Source organism: Lissotriton vulgaris, chromosome 1_1, assembly GCF_964263255.1.
Source record: "Lissotriton vulgaris chromosome 1_1, aLisVul1.2, whole genome shotgun sequence".
Taxonomy (NCBI): Eukaryota; Metazoa; Chordata; class Amphibia; order Caudata; family Salamandridae; genus Lissotriton; species Lissotriton vulgaris.
In genome coordinates this window covers 1,352,544,624-1,352,565,378 of record NC_141685.1, presented here as the reverse complement: position 1 = coordinate 1,352,565,378, position 20,755 = coordinate 1,352,544,624, and the positions used below count along the sequence as shown (strand labels likewise).

General features: G+C 41.9%; 1 protein-coding gene across 1 annotated transcript in view; it reads right to left on the bottom strand.

Annotated features, from left to right (window-relative positions):
- LOC147749155 (maestro heat-like repeat-containing protein family member 1) overlaps positions 1-11,895 on the bottom strand; it is a 112,397-nt gene extending 100,502 nt beyond the window's left edge. The window contains exon 1 of the mRNA XM_086936536.1: positions 11,770-11,895. Within this exon, the coding sequence (XP_086792662.1) occupies positions 11,770-11,790 (21 nt within the window). The 5' untranslated portion in view covers positions 11,791-11,895. The remainder of the gene's footprint in view (positions 1-11,769) is intronic.
- Between the last annotated feature and the right edge of the window lie 8,860 nt (positions 11,896-20,755).

The following is a 20,755-nucleotide window of genomic DNA, read 5'->3' as shown; positions in this document are numbered from 1 at the left end:
GAGCTTAAGAATATATGGTCATGCTGCATCACAGAACAGCCTCAGAGAATAGATTCAGAAAGCTGCAGAGTGGCTCAGCTCATGATTGGGCACCCTTTCACACAAAACCAAGCACTATGCCTTCAGGATTGATAAGGCCTGCCATAGGAGTGACTTATAGCTTTATATGTGTCAGTGATTGAAGGTAGATATAGGTAACCTATATCCTAGTAAGGGGTGCAAGCACCACCTTACCCAGGCTGCAGTAGTAGACCTGTGGTGCCATTTTGGAAGGCTTCCCAGGAGTGGCATAGTACATGCTTCAGCCCCTGGTAGGCCTCTTGGGTACATATGCCCTTGGTGCCTAGGTACCACATACTAGAGACTCACAAGGGTAAACAAGTAACCAATCTGGAGTGTACCTAAAGTACATGAAATCAAGTTAGAGAGGAAGCAGCTGGGCTGGGGTCCTGAATAGCAGGGTCCCAGCTAGACTTAAGTTGAAAAACAGTGAAACACCAGCAAAAAGTGCCATAGTAAGCAGATCCTACTCTCCTACAGAAACGAGTAAACATAACCTGATTAAGGCAAATACGAAAACTCAACAGGAACTCAAGGAAGGTAACAACCTTAAATAAATATGTGATCTGGCAAGGTCAGGAAGGACCAGGCGACAAACCAGGAGCCCACAAAAAAGGAACTAAAGGAAAACAAAACACTAGGGAAGCGTCCAAAACAACCGGCGCTAGTACTACATGAAGGAGTCCATTGATCTCACCAATGGCCACTATGCTTGGAAGATCAACTAAGAGCACTCAGGCAATACGAAACACCTCATATTTCAATTGCTCGAGGACCCAGGTTTAGTAATCTTTGCAGCAACAGGAGATACTCCAGGTTTGGTGACTCCCCATTTGCTGACACTCAGTCCAATTATAACAAGAGGTAACATCTCAACAACAACAGCTCTTGTACACACAGACTGCAAAGAAAACAATATAAGGGTAACCCATGTGCAGCCACTTAGGCTAAGAAAAACTGAAGGAGACAATATCCCAGTAAGTCTAGTCACTAAACAAGAGAAATAAGCACAAGACATCCCACCTGGGGCACTCTCTAGGACTCAAGACCAAGTTCACATATTTATCTCCCAAACGTCTCAATTGAGTAACGAGGACCTAGATCTTTTATGGCTAAACCTACATATCCCAGAAATTGACAAGGTTTACTCGCGCACTAATAAGTTCAAACAAAACTCGCAAGATGGTTTGCCTGAGGTGTGGCAAAGAGAGGACATGGAGGAACTCCTACATAGCAATAACAATGTGCCAGTTCAACAAACAATGTTGCCTCAAAAATGTGCTATTAAGTCTTGCCCACCCCCAGAGCTCACTGTAATTGCCAGTTTAGGTACAAATTTTCCACTCGGACCTAAGGAAAATGCCAGACAAATTCCCCTAACAGACAGCGGGGCAAGGACCACGACACAGATTCCGATGGAACTCATACCCCTGTTGCTGCAAGCATCAACAGAAACTCTGATTATGCAGTCAGACAGGCTTGACATTCAAATAGACCTAGTAAACTTTATTGCATCTTACATTGCAGGTATAAAGTCAAAACCATAATTGACTCCACACAGCCCACTTCATGTGCATGCGGCCCAATACTAGATAAGCTAAGTTTTCTACCAACTTTAATGGAACAGATTCTTTGTCTTAACAAACGCATGGTTCACTTTAACCCCCATCCGGAGAGTATCATTACAGATCATACCGATTCAACTTCAAACAAGCAGCCTCATAAGTAGTGCCAGTCTCCGCACTTGGAATTAATAGCACAACCCAGTCTTCTACCGCAGAGACGGGTGAATATGCAAATGCGGAGCAATTAACAAAACCATTGCTATATCCAGGTCAACCAAACACACTGTTGCAATCCAGAAGGCAAAAAAAGAGAGTAAGGAAAGCAAGAAATAGAATAAAGGAACATCCTACTGAAAGCTTCACCAAACTATACCCAATCTTTACTACATCATGTCAAACTAAAAACTTAGATGTGAGTCTATCGTCATCAACACTTGCAAATCCCTCGCTAATCCAAACCATTTCAATTAAAGAGACCGGAGGAATGAATACAGAAGGCTCTGGGTCTCTTAAAAATAAAACCACTGATACCACTGTCTTGGTTTATGCTATAACCCCAGGAGGAAATGGAAACACACAAGTCAGTTGACAGAGCTGGTTTGTGTGCATCAGAACTCAAGAGGCGAACAGAGAAGGGTCCAAAAAAAGGGGAAACCAAGCTCCTTTAAACTCACATCTCTGATCAACCGCACACTCACTGCCTCCAGTTCGGAATCTTTTACCCAGAATAACAGTAGATCCTAAACCTGTCAATTAATCAACGACGATACACTGGGCTCCCAGCAGCAGGAAATAAATAATAATACAGACCCACCAGAGATTTCCGGAATCATTGCCGTAAGCCAAGAAACGATAAAGGGAACCCAGCTATCACAAGTACCACTACGATATCATATTGCAAGCCAGATAAACCCTGTATCAAAGGAGAGTACACTTAAGGAAAGCTTAAGGGACATAACTAAGCTCAACAGCACAACTCAGCAGATAATATGGACTCCAGAATATAATTTACAAGGCAGCCATGATATCTTGAACAGAAGTAAGATACTAAGACTCATGGCTGTAATCCCGGAACCTAAAACTGATACATACAACCAAAATTCTGGCAGTCCAGTTCCTTACAGCAGACCGAAAAGACTCTAGGGAACAAACATTAACTACATGGCAATCAGCAGAAATTGCTCAGCTAATAACAGCTCCCAACAATATGCGGACTGCGGTATAAAACTATCTATACCAACAAGCCCTTGCTACCCCTCTCCACTGATTGATAATCACTTACATCAACCTAAACAAGATCTCAACAATCTTCTGGTTACTAAACAAGTTTATTCCATACTGCAGAGCGCTAAGGGAAGCAGCAGTTCACATGCAACATTGGACAGAATAGCCATAGATCGTCACCCAGTAAACAACTGAAGCTTAAATGAATGACACTGGCTTCCGGGTACACTAGCCCCCCAGTAACAGAGAATGACAAAGAACAAACAAAACTAGAAATCCTTACGAGGACGAGATTCACATTCTATCCTGGAATATAGCTGGAGCAAATACATTTCTTGAAGAAGGTCTTCCACTACAAGAGTGGGTCTTCTGTGACATAATTAACCTTACAGGAGACATAGGCATTGGAAGACCTTCCTATAGTTGGATTTGCTCATTACACAGTGGTGGCAGAAAAATGCAAACAACATGGCTGGACAATGGGGTCCTGACAGTTTGCATTCGCTCTAAACTTTACCTCTTAATAGTTGAATTCTCCAGAATAGAGTATTCAACATATTAAACTTACATACCATTGCTTGGGAAAAAGACATCAGTAATATTGATCAACTACTACACGCAGCCGAATGCCCCCTCCAAAAAGAACAACAACGCACTTTTACTTAAAACCATCTCGGAATAACATTGGGCTGAACCAGCATGGGATATAGTTCTAACTGGGGATTTCAACTAAACTTGTTCCACACATCTGAAGAAGATGAAATTCTGGGATCTGACAATATTTTCTGGAGCGTACCGCAACAGCTCTCAAATAGACCGACTCAACAGGACAAAATCAGCGACAGCTGGTAAAAGCTCTAGAATACCAGGGAATGTGTGTGATTAATGGAAGATCGGAAGAAGATACCCCACCCAAATACACATACCACGGCCCAATGTCACAGCCGACACTTGATTAAACGATCATAACGCTACCATTAACGCCACTTCTTACTCATTATTGTATTGAATACACCACACTGAGCGACCATTCAATTCAGCACATTGTTTTTAACTTGAACTTGACACGATTTCAAGCCTCTACATCTCAGTAAGGAAACTTGAACACAATAAAACTAAAATGCCTCACCTCGTCAAGTGGAAGCAATCAGCTGCAATTTACAACAGCGAAAATGCAACTCGGTGAGTCTACTCAAGCAACTGTAAGGATTAAACCTTGTCACAAGATACCATGCTTTAACCCACATAAATGATTAACAAGTGAGGTACAACAATTAAGAAGAGATTTAAATAAAACACTAAGGAAGCTACAAACAAAAAACAGTGATGCCCTGCATGGGAAGCATTATGAGAGCAGAGAAAACATTATTAAAAAAGCTATGGGGGAACAAAAGATCAAAAGCGGATAACTTCTGGGTAAAACTATTACACAACACAAGAAATCATAACTCAAAAAATTTTGGCAAACAATAAACAAATTGAATCGGCCAAGGAACACTCTAACATTAAATATGCAGGAACAGGAATGGACAAACTATATAAATCAGAAATTTGGAATACAGCACCATATTTCCCAACGGACACAGACAGTGCAGGTTCACATAAGTCATCCACAGCAACCAGGTGCTGACGACCAACCACCTTTGCATATGCCACAAACAAGATCTTTGGTAAAATAACGGAATCTAATACAAGCAAGTCCCCTTACACAGCAGATGCAATAAAAAGTATAAAAAACAAAGCAAAAGAGATGAAGCAAAGGGGCACAATGGTGTCCCGCACGCCTTTGTTAAACATGACCCAGTTTTCTGGAGCTCAACACTAGAGAACCTTTTTTTTAGGCTGAGCTCCTAAACCAAATTCCAGAGAGCTGGCAAGGATCTATTTTTACACCAATATAAAAAGAAGGAGAACAAACAAACCCATCCAACTATAGGCTAATAGTACTGCTGGATGTCGAATCAAATTACCTTGCCTCCCTGATCCTGGGAGATCTGGTTAATTGGTCTAACAAACTCAATCTGATTCCTGCAAATCAACCGGGCTTTAGAGAAGGGATAGGAACTATATCTAACATTTTATCCATCTCCCTAATTGCAGAGAAATGCAAGACAAAACAAACAGAATCTGCATCTAGTTTTTATTGATCTAAAAGCTGCATTTGATAGCGTGGACCGGAATCTTCTGTGGACTAAACTGCGAGTATGGAACATTCTAGAAAGAATTCTAAACCTGAGAGTCAAATAAGAGCATTTAGCGCTGGGGCAGAGGTTGCCATGTTGTCAGCAAACAGTGCTAAGTTGCACTACGCCGGAGACATGAAACACACTGCCCGCAACGGTGTTAATCACACATCAGCAGTTCTAGGGGGGAACTGGTCACTCACACTCAGAGTAGGTGAGTGCAAAGAAAAATCTGCAAGCATAGTGCAACAACCCCCATCCTTGTGAGTAATCATAGCAAAACTACAGCATAATATTGCATTTCAGACCCCATATCAACAGTGCGTAGCCTGTGCGCATAGAGCACTTCCCGGACCCTTAATCTTTTGTGACTGCTGCTGTAAATTCACTTGTAACGTTAGTCTCTCCACAGCAGCTTTGAAATCTGCGCAGTCCAAATCCCCCCTCCCCTCAATCCCCGGCAGTCTGGAATTGCTCCTCCATGAGGCACTACCCCTGTACCTCACCGTAACACAGGAACAGTTGTAGGCAGCGAATCACTCCTGCTCGTCCAGTTGACTGCTCCCTCCAGCCTTGCTGCTAGGTACGTCAGCAGCCTTGCGATTTTCCTTCGACCAACCTTTTAGAGCCTGCTGCAGGGCGCGTGGGTCCGTAAACAGGTGAGAGTGCTATTACTATTGACCCTTAGCTTCACCGGGTACAACATCGCGTAGTCCAAGCCTAAGTCTCGCAACTGTTTCTTATACGGAGCAAAATGTTTGTGAGCTTCCTGTACTCTGGCGGTGTAATCCGGGTACAACGAGATCTCCGATCCCTCATATTGGAGCGTTTTCTTGTCTCTGGCTTGTCGTAGAGCCGCATCCCTGTCCCTGTAATTCAGCACTTTAGCAATGATTGGGCGTGGGGGGGCACCCGGCTTCGGTCGCGGTCCCAAGGATCGGTGGGCGCGCTCGATCACAAACAGCGGAGAAAAAGTTTCCTCTCCAAGCAGAGTGATGAGTAGCTTTTCCACAAATCTCTCCATGTTTCCCGTCTGTGTTGTTTCCAGAAGACCCGTGATCCGTAGGTTACAGCGTCGAGACCACGCCTCCAAGTCCTCGGTCTTGTCCTGCAGGGCCTTCATCAATGATTCAATTTTTTGATGCCCGGTGTTCAGCTCCATGTGCGCTTCCTCCACTTCAGTTAGCCTCCGCTCCGACATATCAAGTCTTTCTGCATGCTTGTCTATTCTTTCAGCCATCCGATCCATACGGTATGTAAGGGCGTCAATTTTAGACCCCAATGCCGCCATGCTATTTTGAAGGCCCTTGTCCATCGCTAGCAGCATAGATTTTATGTCAGCATCTCCTTCGGCGCCTTCGCTCTCCTGTGAAGCATCATTTTTCGTGTGAACTGCGTCCTGTGACTTAGACCGCCGTTGATCAAAGGAAAGTTTAGTCTGAGACTTGTCTCCTCGACCCATCATGTATGGCACCTGCAGGGGTAGCCCTCCCCGCGATGCAAAATGTGTACCTTTGATGAGCGCACTATAGCCGTGCAGCACTCTGGGCTAGGGCGGTGTTTATCTGGTGCTGTCGTGCCCTCGCCTTAATGGTGGCCCCATCTCTGTCGCCGCCGGGCGGCTCCGTCTTCCGGATGACGATCCGGGTTCGTTACAGCCTAGTATTGGGCTATCAGCGGGATTAGGTCGCAACTACTGCCCTAGTGCTTGGCAACTATCCAGCAGGGCCCCACACCTCCGTTGTTTCGGCTATCGAGGAGTGGAAGGCTCGGGTCAGGCACCCCATGCGCATTCCAGAGCACGCACCCGCTAGATCCGTCCTTAGTGCCCGACTTTCACCTCCAGACAAATTATGCCCAATTTATTATGTATAAGCTCCAGGAGTTCAGTCCCGAAGCACAGTAAGGCTGTCAATTTGGGCTCACCCGCTGACCTCCGCCGTACTGTCTTAGCAGGTGCCCAGCAATCTCCAAGTTATGGGTTACTACCCCTGGGCACTTTCGAGGGTGCACACTGCCAGCGCCGACCGCCTTAGTTGACTCGGGGCCCCGCAGTCAAACCCCCCAATGTGGCGCCCAAACCAGACAGCAGCAAGCGCCATGCTATGCTCCCCCTTTCGCCAGGCCTCCTTTGTTCTTGAATCGCCACAGCCGCCAAACGCGGTCTACCTCGCGGTGGAAGGGGGGGCGAGGAAGCTCAAATTAAGTCCTCCGGCTTTGCGGCAGCGAGGCGCCGTCACAAGGCAGTCTCAGCCGTTGTCCCTCAGCACCCGTTTCGGGCAGTTGGTTAGGATCCGCAACACTCCCGGGTGGACGTCACTCCTCGGCCGCACGCACTGCTACAGCGTGCGGATCGCCTCAGCACTCGAGGCTGCTGCTTCTCGGCCCACCGCAGCTTTATTTTGTATTTTTATTTATTTATTTTGTATTCTTATAGAGCGCCAGACTAGACCCCCGAAGGGGTATCTCCGCGCTATTGCTGCAACAAAGAGAGTTCTGATTCAAATTGTATGTCCAGACTGAAGGTGGAAAGGTACAGGGCGTTATTTTCTAGGGTACAGATAGGTTTTTAAAGTTTTCCTAAAAGTCAGGTGACTAGAGAGAGATCTTAGTTCCGGGGGCAAGGAATTCCAGAGTATTGGTCCGGCGTGGGCTAGTGCACGGCCGCCTTGTCTGGTCTTTTTTACTCTGGGTACTTGCAGTTACTGCTGATGACTAGAGCGCAAGAGGCGCCCTGGAGTGTAGGGCTGGAAAATTTTGGTCATGTATTTTGGGCCCTCCCCTATCATGCTCTTGTGGATAGTACAAGTAGGCTTGGCCCGCCTACTTCTCGTTCGCAGGGATTCAGGGTCGGCGCAGAGTCGGGATTTCCACTCGGCACAGCACAGCTCTCCTCCGGACAGGAGGTCAGAATTTGCACGCTATATTTACTGCTAATGTAGGATTAGTGCAGGATTATTGATATCACCGAGCGGAGCTCGGGGCTTATGCAGCCATTTTCTTCGCCGCAAGCTCCGCCCCCCGAACTTCCACAATTTCTAACAGCAAACAAGTTAGAATCCTACACAACAAAAACAAAAACCATGCTTATTAGTCATCGGGTAGCCCGCCTGTATAACATCTGTCTGAAAGAAAAATCCTTAGAAAATGTGTCTAGCTACAAATATCTAGGATATTACATTGGCAATAAACTGACTCATTGCGAACAGCAGAATTATATGGCTCAACAGGAAAGTGCACTAACTTTTGCTTATAATTCACTTGCAAAAAAACTGGAGGGCCAATCATTCAGACCACTGATTTCAGTAATGGCAGCCAAAACACTCCCAACTTTAATGTATGCCCTTTACGAAAAGACTCAACTTTTCTGAATAACTTAATAACTATTATTTTTAAAAAGGTCTTCCAACTCCCTTAAACCGCTTCGCCAGCTCAAATGCCCTTACAATTTGGCCTAATTAATGAAACACTGGGCCGACTTAACTTTACTCATCAATAAAAGTTTGGTATTGGATAAAACAATATGTGGAGAACGCTAGCCTTAATGAGGCATTGTGGCAAGAACTCGAGAAAGGGAATAAATCACCATACACTGTTTTTTTGCACAACGCACTTAAATCCTCTTGCACTTTGGGCCTTTGGAATAAAAATCTTTCCTTTTTAACAATTAAGTTAGCACCAAACAAAGCCGCAAAACTCCATTCTTTATGATTGAACAAAACTACTTTTAGTCAAAGATCTCATTCCTGGACAGTACTCAACAACTATAAAGTCCTCAAACCAGCGGCCTATTTAGACCTAACTTTTTAAGTCCACAAAAAAAGGCTGATGGCACTACGGTTTTGAAATTATCCTTCACTATCAGGCGCTCCCAGGTGGAAAAACATTGGCTTAAAAATGTGTTGCTTGTGTGGTAGTCATCAGGAAGATCTTACACACCTGATATGTACCTGTCAGAAACTTCATCCAGAATGTGTCACTTTACTAAAGGAAGCCTTCTGGATTAGAGGAATATGATCCCGCAGGGCCGCTGTTATTACAGGGCTTGATCCATCTGACCCTCAAATGAACTGAAAACTGGTTAAGTTTCTTCATATACATGATCAGGCTCTGAAGTCTAAGCCACCATGTGAGGGTTCATCCACTGAAGAAACAATGCCTACAGCAACCGGTCCTAATGACTAATATAATAGACCTAGGGCCCCAACATTTAATTTATAAATTACTCCTATTATAAATGAAACTAATACTTTTGTCACCCATTATTTGATGGTTTTCCATGTCAGTCCCAAACAAATCAATAGTCTTACATAATTTAGATGCCAATTTTGAGAGTTTCTGCCAACACTGATAATTGAGGATCTTTGTTTTATGACGGTGTGATATTATATTGTGACATATTGGGTTGATGAAATAATTTCAATGTATGTTTTTAATCAAAGTTGATACATGTAGAAAATATTGGTATGGTTTTAATTAACTAAACAATAAAGAGATTACATGCTTCTCGCTCAGTAGCCATTCTTACATTAAAAGCTTCCTTTAACCAGGTCCTGTCTTGTTTGGTAATATTGGATGGATTAGAAAATAACCCTGGTCTTTCTAAGTTTATCAAATTATCTCTGATGTAAACCAGCCATGGTATATTGCATATATTGCCTAATTTCATGCAATCAAGTATGATTAATCTGTTCAGGTGTAGAACTTCTTTTAACCAAACGCTACACCAGAGCTGTTAGAGCTGTGACCTAATATAATCCATAATGCAACTGATACTTAATTCCTCATGTATAATTTCAGTGGAGATATATTGTCCCAATGCCAAAAGTCCTCTGAGATTGTTATTCTCTGCTATCATTAGTTGTTTTATATTCGATTACCCCATATTTCACTGCCAAAGGTTGCAATTGGTATGCATTTGCCTTTGTATATATCCAGAATAATTTTCAGAGGTGTGTGGCACAAACAGAAGGAGAATTCATTAACACCTGCACATGTTCTCATAAAGGTACATATGTTCTTTTTAACTAATGGTTGCCAGCTAATACGATACTTAAATACGGAAAGTTGTCCACCTTACTTAAATATGGCCCTGGGGCAAAAAGTGGCACTTTTTATGTACTTTAGTGTCAGGTTCATAACATGTGATTTAATAAAATTGGTCGCAGATCCAAGCTATTCATAAAATCAACAACAAGGGTTAAATGCTGCTGTAATGATCTTGCTGTATGCACAATTAAAACAGCATACTTTCAAGAGCTCACTGAGGCTTCAGTAAGCCTCCCAACTGCTCAGGATCTATCACAGGGCTCTAGTGTCTGAAGATTTGGGCCTAGATGTAGGTAATAGCAATTTACCGAATGGTGAATACCGAATTTTACAGATTCGGCATTCACTATTCGGTAATTGCTATGTAGGTAAAATAATCGGTAAAAATACCGAATCTGTAAGATTCGGTAATTACCGATTCTGTACAGAATCGGTATTTGCCATTGATTCCTATGGGCCTTGAAGCCCATAGGAATCAATGGCAAATACTGATTCTGTAATTACAGAATCGGTAAAATTACTGATTTTGCAAGGGTGACAGGGTGTCACTTTGACACCCTGTTGCACCCCTGTTTCTGGCTTGTGTGCCATGTGACACACAGACATGCCCTTAGGGCATGTCTGCGTGCCACATGGCACAGGTGTACATGCACAGATGTGCATGTACACTGGAATTCGTTATTTACCATGGAATAGTATGCCATGGTAAATAACTATTCGGTAAGGGCTTGTGGCACTGATTACAGTGCCACCTACATCTTGATTTACAGAATCGGTAAATTTACCGATTTGGTATTTTACCGAATCTGTATGTTTACCGAATCGGTAAATATACCGATTCTGTAAATAAAATGCCCCCTACATCTCAAAAGCCAAATACCGGTCGGAAACGGCCGAAATCGGCCGTTTCCGACCGGTATCAAGGCTCCTACATCTGGCCCTTGCTGTTTTGTTATGATCAACGCACCAATATGGAGCGTCAGTATGCTTGATTTCACTTCCATAACCACATTTTACTTACTCAGTATCACAACAACAGGTGGAGAAAAATACTGCAATGCTGATGTTTAATCAAATTTCAACACCACTGTTTGGTTCATATTTATTTTTTATTTATCCCAATTTCATATGTAACAAATAAAAATGTTAGTTTTGCTTCTCAGGCTGCCTTCACGTATTGTGTACAAATCAAAATGTATTTAGTTCAGTATTTAGACTGAATGCTGGAAAACTATATTCCCCCTAATCCCTTAATCTCCCCAAACAATACACCAGATCAATGCTTAAGAAACTACCATGCTTGAATGTGTCAAATAGTGGGGTACTACAGTCTGAATCGTATAGTATTTCTATTTCTCATGGGTACCTAAGGTGCAAGCTTGGAATCATGCATTTTTCCTACATCTCAAAATTATTGATACCCACAACATTGGTACTGTCAGGTGTGGAATACCAATGTGATGAGCTAATAGTCACATGATGGAGGCCTGAACCATCTCGGACACTAAATGTGGTGTAACTGACTCACCAATAGAACCCTTTAGTTCTGTATTCAGCCCTCATTTCTCAATAATGTATTGTTTCATTGCAGCTAATCACTCACTATAGGAGACGGTGTTCATTATGAGTGGATCACTTGGGATTGGTTGAAGTGACATGCATGGACAGCAAATAGAGGTCACACTCACCGTGAGCAAACGAAATGCCATATCAGCAGGCAGTTGGGGCTGGAGCCTTTTAACCTCATTGACCAACCATGGAAGCTCCTTATCTAGTTGCTCCTCTGGCAGGACGGAGGCCAAATGTCCCAGAGTGGTGATGACCTGTCCCCAGACCTGTTAAGATAAATCACAGCAGGTTTTCAGTTCCACACACTAGACATTAACTACTAAGAAAACATGAGCCACATGTGGAAGGTGGGGGTTCCCTGGAGAGGCAGCTGCACTAGACATCTGTTACCTAGGAGGTGATTCTGCCATGCAAAGGCAGTGGTTTGTTTTTACTGGCAGCATAATCTACAAGACAAATTTGAAATGTTATCCAAGAATTTGTTTCCACAAATATTTCAAATAAATTATAGTACCAAGTTGTTATATTTATAATAATTATTGAATGTAATATCAGAGTAATTGCCTCATATTCCGTTGCTAAAATTGCATTGATCCTTTTGTTCGCCACCATACCTTCCTATGCTGCACCCCTCACAACCCTCTCTTGTTTTACTTGGATGAGGGTCCCCACCCACCCTCTTTGTTTTCTCCCCCTCATCCATTCTTTAAATGTATGTATTTCCCCTGCCACTCCACCACATCTCTCAGCTGTTTTTAACAATTTCTACTCCCCTACTTAAGTCATCTCTTCCCAGAAGCTCCTCATTACAACTCCTGCCATTAACCCTCACAACCACTTTTCAGCTGTGCCATCATTTTATCCCAATGTCCTCTCTGACTCCTCTTCATGTACAGGCTGTGGTAGACATAAAAAAGAGACTACTGTAACACTGATTTTATTAAATTGCCATAGAATCTCTCTATGGCACTTTCGTTTTTCAAAAATGCTTATTAGACTTAAAAGTGTTGCTTAATACTTTAGTATTATAACATGGTTTAGCTTTGATTTTGTCTGATATAGCGGACCTGATATTCTTTTGATACTTGGTGTGGTACAATAAAGGTTTTTACACATTTTAGTTATCTACAATAATGGAGATCACAAATGTGGGTCAAGAGAATGAATTTCCTTTTTTTGTATTTCATCAAATGAAGTACATATGCAAAGGTAGAGGGAGGGGCAGTCAATGTGTATGCATCAGTCATCTCACAAAACGTAACAGCTCTCAACCTTCATCCACTGCGCTCTGTTCTTTTCCCACTTTCCCAACTTACCTCCTGGAGATTGGGGATGGTTTCTAGAAGAAATGCCTTACAGGTTGAGTAGGCTTCAAAGAAAAGTGTGACTACAGGAGTGTCTACACTGGCAGCAAACTGGCCTGATAACATCTCAATGACTTGCAGAAAAACAGAAAATCACAGTTAAAGCTCAAAGGCTTAAGTGTTGCATTTATCTACATATTTCCCACCTTGCCTGGTAGTGCATAGGACATACTGAGCAAAAACAGTGCAATGTGTCTGCTGATATTAAACAATTATTCACAGGTAATAGTCTCAATACACATAGCTTTTCTCTGACTCTCATGGGTCATGTAATGGTTTCTATTTCGCTTCTGCATCCTATTGCACTTTTGTAGCATTCTAGACAATACATGGTAATAATTCCACATTAATGCAACTCATTGTTTTGAACTCAAAGGAAATGAAAGGCCGAATTTGTGTCACCAGGTTGCTTTCTACTTAAAATTTGTTGCAAAGCAATTCCATTTTGCACAGTATTGTTGTTTTTGAAATAAGAGTGGATAAATCAGATTTGCACAAGTTCATAGTGTATGAAGATATTGGCCCTCTGGGCAAAATAAAAAAAGTGCATGTAAAAATATAAAAGATGATGCATTAAAACATTCCTTATTAGTAATTTTGTGAATCATTTTATGTGGTTAACAAAGAAGTGCTGATTCAGAGTAAAAATGTGGTATAGTGGTTATACACTATTTTACTGCTCAGGCAGGAAGAAACTGGACTGATTTAATATCACATATCTGAAAAAACACTAATTCACTAAATTTCCTATTTTAAACATAGCAAAAAGTGTGAAATTACATTTCTCCTTTTTCTGTCCTATTATTGCACATGTTTAGTTGGGTGCAGATCTTGCTTCCTGCATTCTTTATTTTTCCTGTGGGAAAAATGGTTAAAATATGTGTACTCCCTGATTTGCACCAGTCCAAACCTTTACTTAATATGGTGCAGAGTTTGCAATTGTGCGAGCTGTAGGTTGCAACTAGATGTCTGTGCCATGGAAATGAACAATGACCTCTTGAAATGTATGTACAATTTCTACAGGCTTTAATGCTCCTCTTTCCATGGATGTGATTTCACAATATAAGGCCTGTATTTTTTTAGTGTTATATAGCGCATACTAGACCCGAAGATATCAGGTATCAGAGTGCTGTACATGAGCACCAGTTTCATTACACAACGACATATTCATTTTGTTAGGCACAGGGAGATTAAGTGATTTGCCCAGAATCACAGGATGTTCAGCGTCGTTGCCGAGACTTGAACCCTGTTCCCCAGCTTCGAGATCATCTGATCTAGCCATAAGGATACATCCTCTACAGATGGGTATCCCATCAAAAGCATGACGGGATAGCCCCTTCCGTCTTATTACACTTACAATATGTTATAAAGAACTTATAATAAATCAGTTGATGGAACAGACGTCACGTTTGTGATGGAGCAACATGTCCCCCAAAACTTTAAATCAGACCCTTAGATTTTTGGTACGGAAATTAATAGGGTGTCTCTCAGAGGTGTACTCTTCAGACAAGAGATGTGTTCCAGTCATGACATAGCAAACTTGACACAGCAGCTCAGCATGCCAGTTCAATATGCAGATGTACTAGAAAGTAGGGGAGTTACACTTTATGCAGACCAATGTTGCAGTTGAATTCTGATTTGGGCAACAAATGAGAGTTCAATGTAGATAAAAAAAAGGATGAATATGGACTGGTATTCGCTGCATCAAACAGAAATTGCATCTCTTTGCATGAAGGGTGTTCTCAGGTAATGTTACAAAAGAGAACTTAATAAAGGTGTACTCTCCCCACACTCCCCAAGCATCAAACAGAGCCCCACCGTTACACCATTGCAAGTACACACCAAGGCTAAACCAAAATTTCTGGTTGACTGTAGAAGCAGTCTTCATTACTGGACAGAACGTTCTGAGAATCAGACCTAGGCATTGTTCCATTTCTGGTTCTAAAAGAGAAAATAGAAAAAACATCATTAATAAAAAAAAGATGAATAAAAACTTGAAATGAAGAGTGTGCTGTAAAGCTTATGTTTTTTTATAATACATTTTGCAAAATAACTTGATGTATTGCTTTCTAAATGTTCTACTCAGCAGAACATAAAACTTCAAACCCTCCAGGTATATGGGAACCAGATTTCACCAACTTTGATACAGAGAAATGAGGACCTTTCTTTTCTGACAAAATGACTGCAACTCTTCCTTAACATGACTCACACAAGTAAGACTTTACTACAATTTTTGCATCTTGGTGTAGTCGACACTTTTCTGCATGTACAGCAAAGTTTATACTAACAGTTCTGGAGAAAGCAAGTAGGGAGTCTAGCCAAGGGAGCCTCTGTTGCCTAAGCCAAGCCAAAACAATGTTCCTGCAATGCATCTTTTCACAACGCACGTTACGCAATCGACCTTTATCAGTAGGCAGAAAAGAAAGTTTCACATTGTTTTTTCCCTGGATTCACTTGCACCTTTTTATGACGGTGATTAAGGAGTTCAGAATTATAGCAGAGTTGCTGCATTTCCTTGTACAAATAAAGGCTTAATAATAATAGTTAAGTAGCTGGTTGGTGTAGAGCTGTTTTACTTTTTAACTGTTTTTTAGCAAGCGACATAATGAAATAACACTTGTAAGGAACATCTTCTGCTGGTATGTGGTGCTGAAATGTGTATCTGCAATTTGACATTACCACAAACGTCAACACATCTAAAACAATATTCATCATTTTAACATAATAACCAAAATAGCAGCAATGCATTTTGTCCTTCAAAAGTGGCTGTCAGTGGACCTGTATTTAGCTAAAGTTACAACCATACACTTCTAAGGCTTCTTGCTGGAGTTGCATATTTTGAAGCTTCCTGATGGCATGCTTGTTTCTTTCATGGGCACTGTCTAAAAAGGAATCATTTTAGAGTTTATGTGTATACCCATTATGACACTTGGTAGAAAAGCATAGTAGTGATGTTTTATTTCCTTCATTTCAGTTGTCACATTCCTCAAAAATGAAATGTTTTAAATATGCAGGTTAAAATGACAAAAATTCACGGGCCTCTATTCTCAATGCCGCCATTGTTTGAAATATTTGTAGGAGAGAACTTAAAATTACTGTGTATGGCTTTTTTCTGCTTTCAATTTGTATTGTATATGCAATGCTAGTGATTGACCCATTTTTAATCACCACTATAAAATGTATAAATCCACAATACTGTCATTGGTTTATTCAAAATGTGAAAAACCTTTCACAAGCAATGTATTAAGGGACCTAAATGAACAAGCCAACATCTGTTGGAACATGTTTCAAAGCCCACTCTCTGTGTATTTGAGTGTGGTGATGGCATGAGCCATAGTAAGATAACACTATTTGCAGCCAGACCTAAAAGTAATGTAGATTCCAGTAGATTCAACAAACAAAGAGAACAAGATCAAAGCGAAGTTTCAATCAACCCAGTCATCAGGGTCATCAGAAAAAGTCTGCCTTGCAGGGAACCCATTTGGTTTATCGAAGAAACCTCACTCACCAAACTAGTTGGTGGCATGCTTCATCATAAGGTTCCCACCCAGGGGGCAAGTGCCTCCTAGGTGTGCTTAGACGCCTCATTACAGCTGAGCTGTTTTTATTGTTGTGTTTCTTTTTGGTGAGGAGTAAATACCGTGAGAGTGAAAAATTAAGGTTAAAACTATCTCCGGGGTACCAAATTCTTTATTATGTGGTCCCTGGGGTAGGGTTCAAAGCAAGTTATTTGGATGTGAGTGAGAGAGTGTGATCTTGCACATCTCTTAAAGGGTGTGAAATGGTCTACATGTTTCAGCCAATGCGTTTCCAATTAATTGTCTTTCTTCAGGGCCTGTGGTTCAGAGTAAAAATAGCCCTGAACCTACATGGACTAAGCATACATGCTAATGTGTGCATAGGTGTGTAAGGTACATAACTTACGGTTACGGTTCACCGTCAGATTTGATCATTTCTGCATGAGAAAAGGAGACACAACATAATTACAAACAATTAAAAGGTCCCCCTTCGTAGGGACCTGTCATCCATGCATGTGTCCCGGGCAGTTAATTATCCTCTATTGATAGGTGTGCCTGTGAGAGTAGTGGTTGCATCGTCTGGCATGCAGCACTGAATGGCCTAGTAAATAGGGGCTATCAGATGGTAATTCAGATTTTTGAGAAAATCCGAATCACACCTCGTGTGCCATCGGATTATAAATTAGCCTGTGATTACCATTTATTACCATTTAAAATTAAAACATCAAAATGCCCCAGCACGTCAATTAATATGGCAGGGTGAGTCAAATAAACTGAGTACCTGGGCTGAGGAGAATAAGACAATCTTGGATATCCAGTACGGGTTCCTCCCAGGTCACTCGACAATGGCCCAGTGCCTTAACCTTTATCTGATCCTGGGTAAATACACCATCGCCCGCCCTGGGACGATCTACATGGCCTTCATGGATCTTTCCCGGCCTTTGACTGTGTCAACCGAGGAAGGTTGTGGCAGTCCATGGAGGCCATGGGGGTGGAGCGATCTCTGGTGAACTTCCTAAGGGACCTTCACAGAGATACCAAGGCCAACATCCGATACTCAATAGACCTGAAGGTATACAGGAATTTTAACACCGAACGGGGGGTACGACAAGAGTGCATTTTAGTGCCCTTTCTTTTTAATCTATATATTAACAACCTAGAAGGAGTTTTGCTGGACACGGTGGCTGATTATCCTTATGTAGGACAGAGAGGACTGCCTGTCCTGCTCTATGCGGACGATGCAGTCCTCCGCACACGCACCCCTAAGGGTTTACAAACCCTACTTGACGCCTTTCATGGATTCATGACCAAGCGAGATCTGGCCATGAACAACACCAAATCCTACATGATGCAGGTGGGGTCTAGCTCCAAAAGAAAGTACATTTTCGCTGTGAATGGAACCAGAGTGTCCAACTGTTCAACCTTCTCCTATTTGGGTGTTCTTTTAGATCACCGGCTTAACTGGGTAGCACTCCTAAATAAAAAAAGGGGCGAATTTACCAGGGAAAATGCCGCTTTATTCGGATTTGCCAAACAAAAAGGGCAGTCGACCAGTGGCAGCTTTGTTAAAAATATATCGAGCCAAAAGTCTATCGATAGCCAGCTACGGGAGTGACACATGGGGTTACACTGGCCTTGTAGGCTTACAGGTGACTGAAAATAACTTTTTTAAACAACTACTGAGCATCCCAAAAGGGACAGCGAATCTGTCAGTCCGTGAAGAAACTGGTTTACCCTATGTAAGTGACACGCTGGCCTTACGCCCGTTGACCTTTTGGCCTCAATGTTGGCTCAACAAGCGCCTAGGTCTTACACATAACCTTATGAGGGACATTTTAAACTTAAATCACAGGACCAAAATTCCCTGGATCAAGTATTCAAAATCTTGGGGCATATTATCAAGGGGGTTTATCTCCGCTTTTTTGGCTTTAAAAGCCAAGAAAGCGGAGTTAAATTATCTCCCTATTACCTAGCTGTCGCTAACACCAGTTAGCGACAGCTAGTAGGAGATAGCGACCATCTTGGGCCCCGCTTTGCATGTCAGTGATATTTATCACTAATGACATGCAAAGTGGGCGTGCCAAGATGCTAGCGACTGGAAACAGTCCCTAACATCACTATCTCCTATTACCAACTTTTGGAGATATTCGCGCTAAGCGCGAATATCTCCAAAAGCTAACACCTGCCCCTGAGCAGTTCTTAGCCATGTTATCCAATGGTAGGTGGATAACATGGCTAAGAGCATTAGCTCGGTAATGCATGAATATCGCTGACTTTTCCGCGATATTCATGCATTTTGGCCGATTTTTATCGCTTAGGAGATAAACCTTGATAATAGCAAGGTTCCTAAGCGATACAAATCGCCGCAGCTTGGCGATAAAAATATTGCTGCTAAACCAACATAGCGATAATTATCGCTAGTTGTTGGTAATATGCCCTTAGTTTTAACGATCTGGGACGTCTGGACTTATTCACAAAACCTGAAGGTATAACTAGAAAGGATATAACGTTCGTAAAACACTCCTTTATTCTCAACAAAACCTGACGCTTAAAACCTCCCCAGATATGGAACCATATCTGTCCTTGCCAATATCTGCATATGAGCGTTTTCTACTTACTAGGTTTAGACTAAATCTTTTCCACCTGTTATTAGCAGTACCAAGGGGAAGTCACAAAGGGAAAGTGTTAGCATCCTGTGGCTGCGACAACAAGTCTCCACAGGATCTGCTCCACTTTACGTTCCTCTGTAAATACTATGAAATGCCCATATCCCTTTTTTAAAACCCATTTTAAAAAAGTTAAATTTCCAGCATATACGTCCAGCTCTTTTTTACCAGCAGTTGCTGAACCCCAAATGTGTCCCTTTTGTGGCCGTTTTTTTAAAAAGTGCAATGAAATGTAGAAAAAGTCTAGATTTTTAATTGGATATTGTATTTTTAAGGTTCTTTTTAATATGAAAATGTTTTTATGTCACCAACATCTCTACAACGAAGTAATCAATTTCCTGTTAATGTCTTGCCATAGGGTAACGAAAATGTATTATGTGTTTGTACTGTATCTTGGATTATTTAACTTTTATGGTTTCTGAAAATGAAACCCGAATAAAGTACTTTTGAATTTGAATTTGAGTCAAGGAAGGTGCATAAGGATATTATAGCAGACTGTCAGAATAAAATGCAAGTGTCAGCAAATGGTTTTTAAGTACAAACTACTTTCACAACATAGTTCCCGGTGGGAGGCGGTGCCTATTGTCACACTCTGTACATGGTAGTAAGGGTAAAAAAAAAACAGGGAAAAAAATGGTTTTAACACAGGCTGTACCTGTCATGTGGCATCTCAAGTGAGTGGTATTGTGCTTTAGTTACTCACTGCATCAAGGTCAGCCGCCTGCATACTTACCTACTCATTTGTCTCTTCTGGGATCTCGGTGAAGCAGTGTTCCCTGGAGGTTTAAAAGACTACATCATCCTTCCTACGGTAATGAGCGGTTCACATTGACACGGGGATGAGGCTTTCTGATCAGTTGGGGTGAGCCCCTCTGGTGAATTAACCTTTACCTCTCAAGGACAGTGGAAAATCACAAGCCATCTAAAAGCAATTTTGTCATCCTTTGGGCCATAGAACAAAAGCGGTTCAGGGTAAGTTATGCACCCTAAACACCTATGCACACCTTAGCGTGTATGCATAGTTCATGTAGGTTCAGGGCTATATTTACTCTGAAGCATAGATCCTGAAGAAAGCCAATCAATTGCAAAATTAATTGGCTGAAACATGTAGACTATTGAACACCCTTTAAGAGATGTGTGAGATCACAATCTCTCACTCATGTCCAAAGAACTTGCGTTTAACACTACCCCTTAGACCACATAATAAATAATTTGGTACCCCGGAGGTAGTTTTAACCTTAATTTTTCTCTCTCACTGTATTCACTCCTCACCAAAAAGAAACACAACAAAAAAATATCCGCTGTAATCAGGCATCGAAGCCCACCTAGGAGATACTCGGCCTCCTGGGTGGGAACGCTATGATGGGAACATGACACCAACTAGGTTGGTGGGTGAGGGTTCTTCCATAAACAAAATGGGTTCCCTGCAATGGAGACTTTTTCTGGTGACCCTGATGACTGGTATAATTGAAGCTTAGCTTTGAGTTTGTTCTCTTTGTTAGTTGAATTCAAGGTTAGTGGAGACGAACGAGCGCCTATGTTCCCTCCTCACTCTTC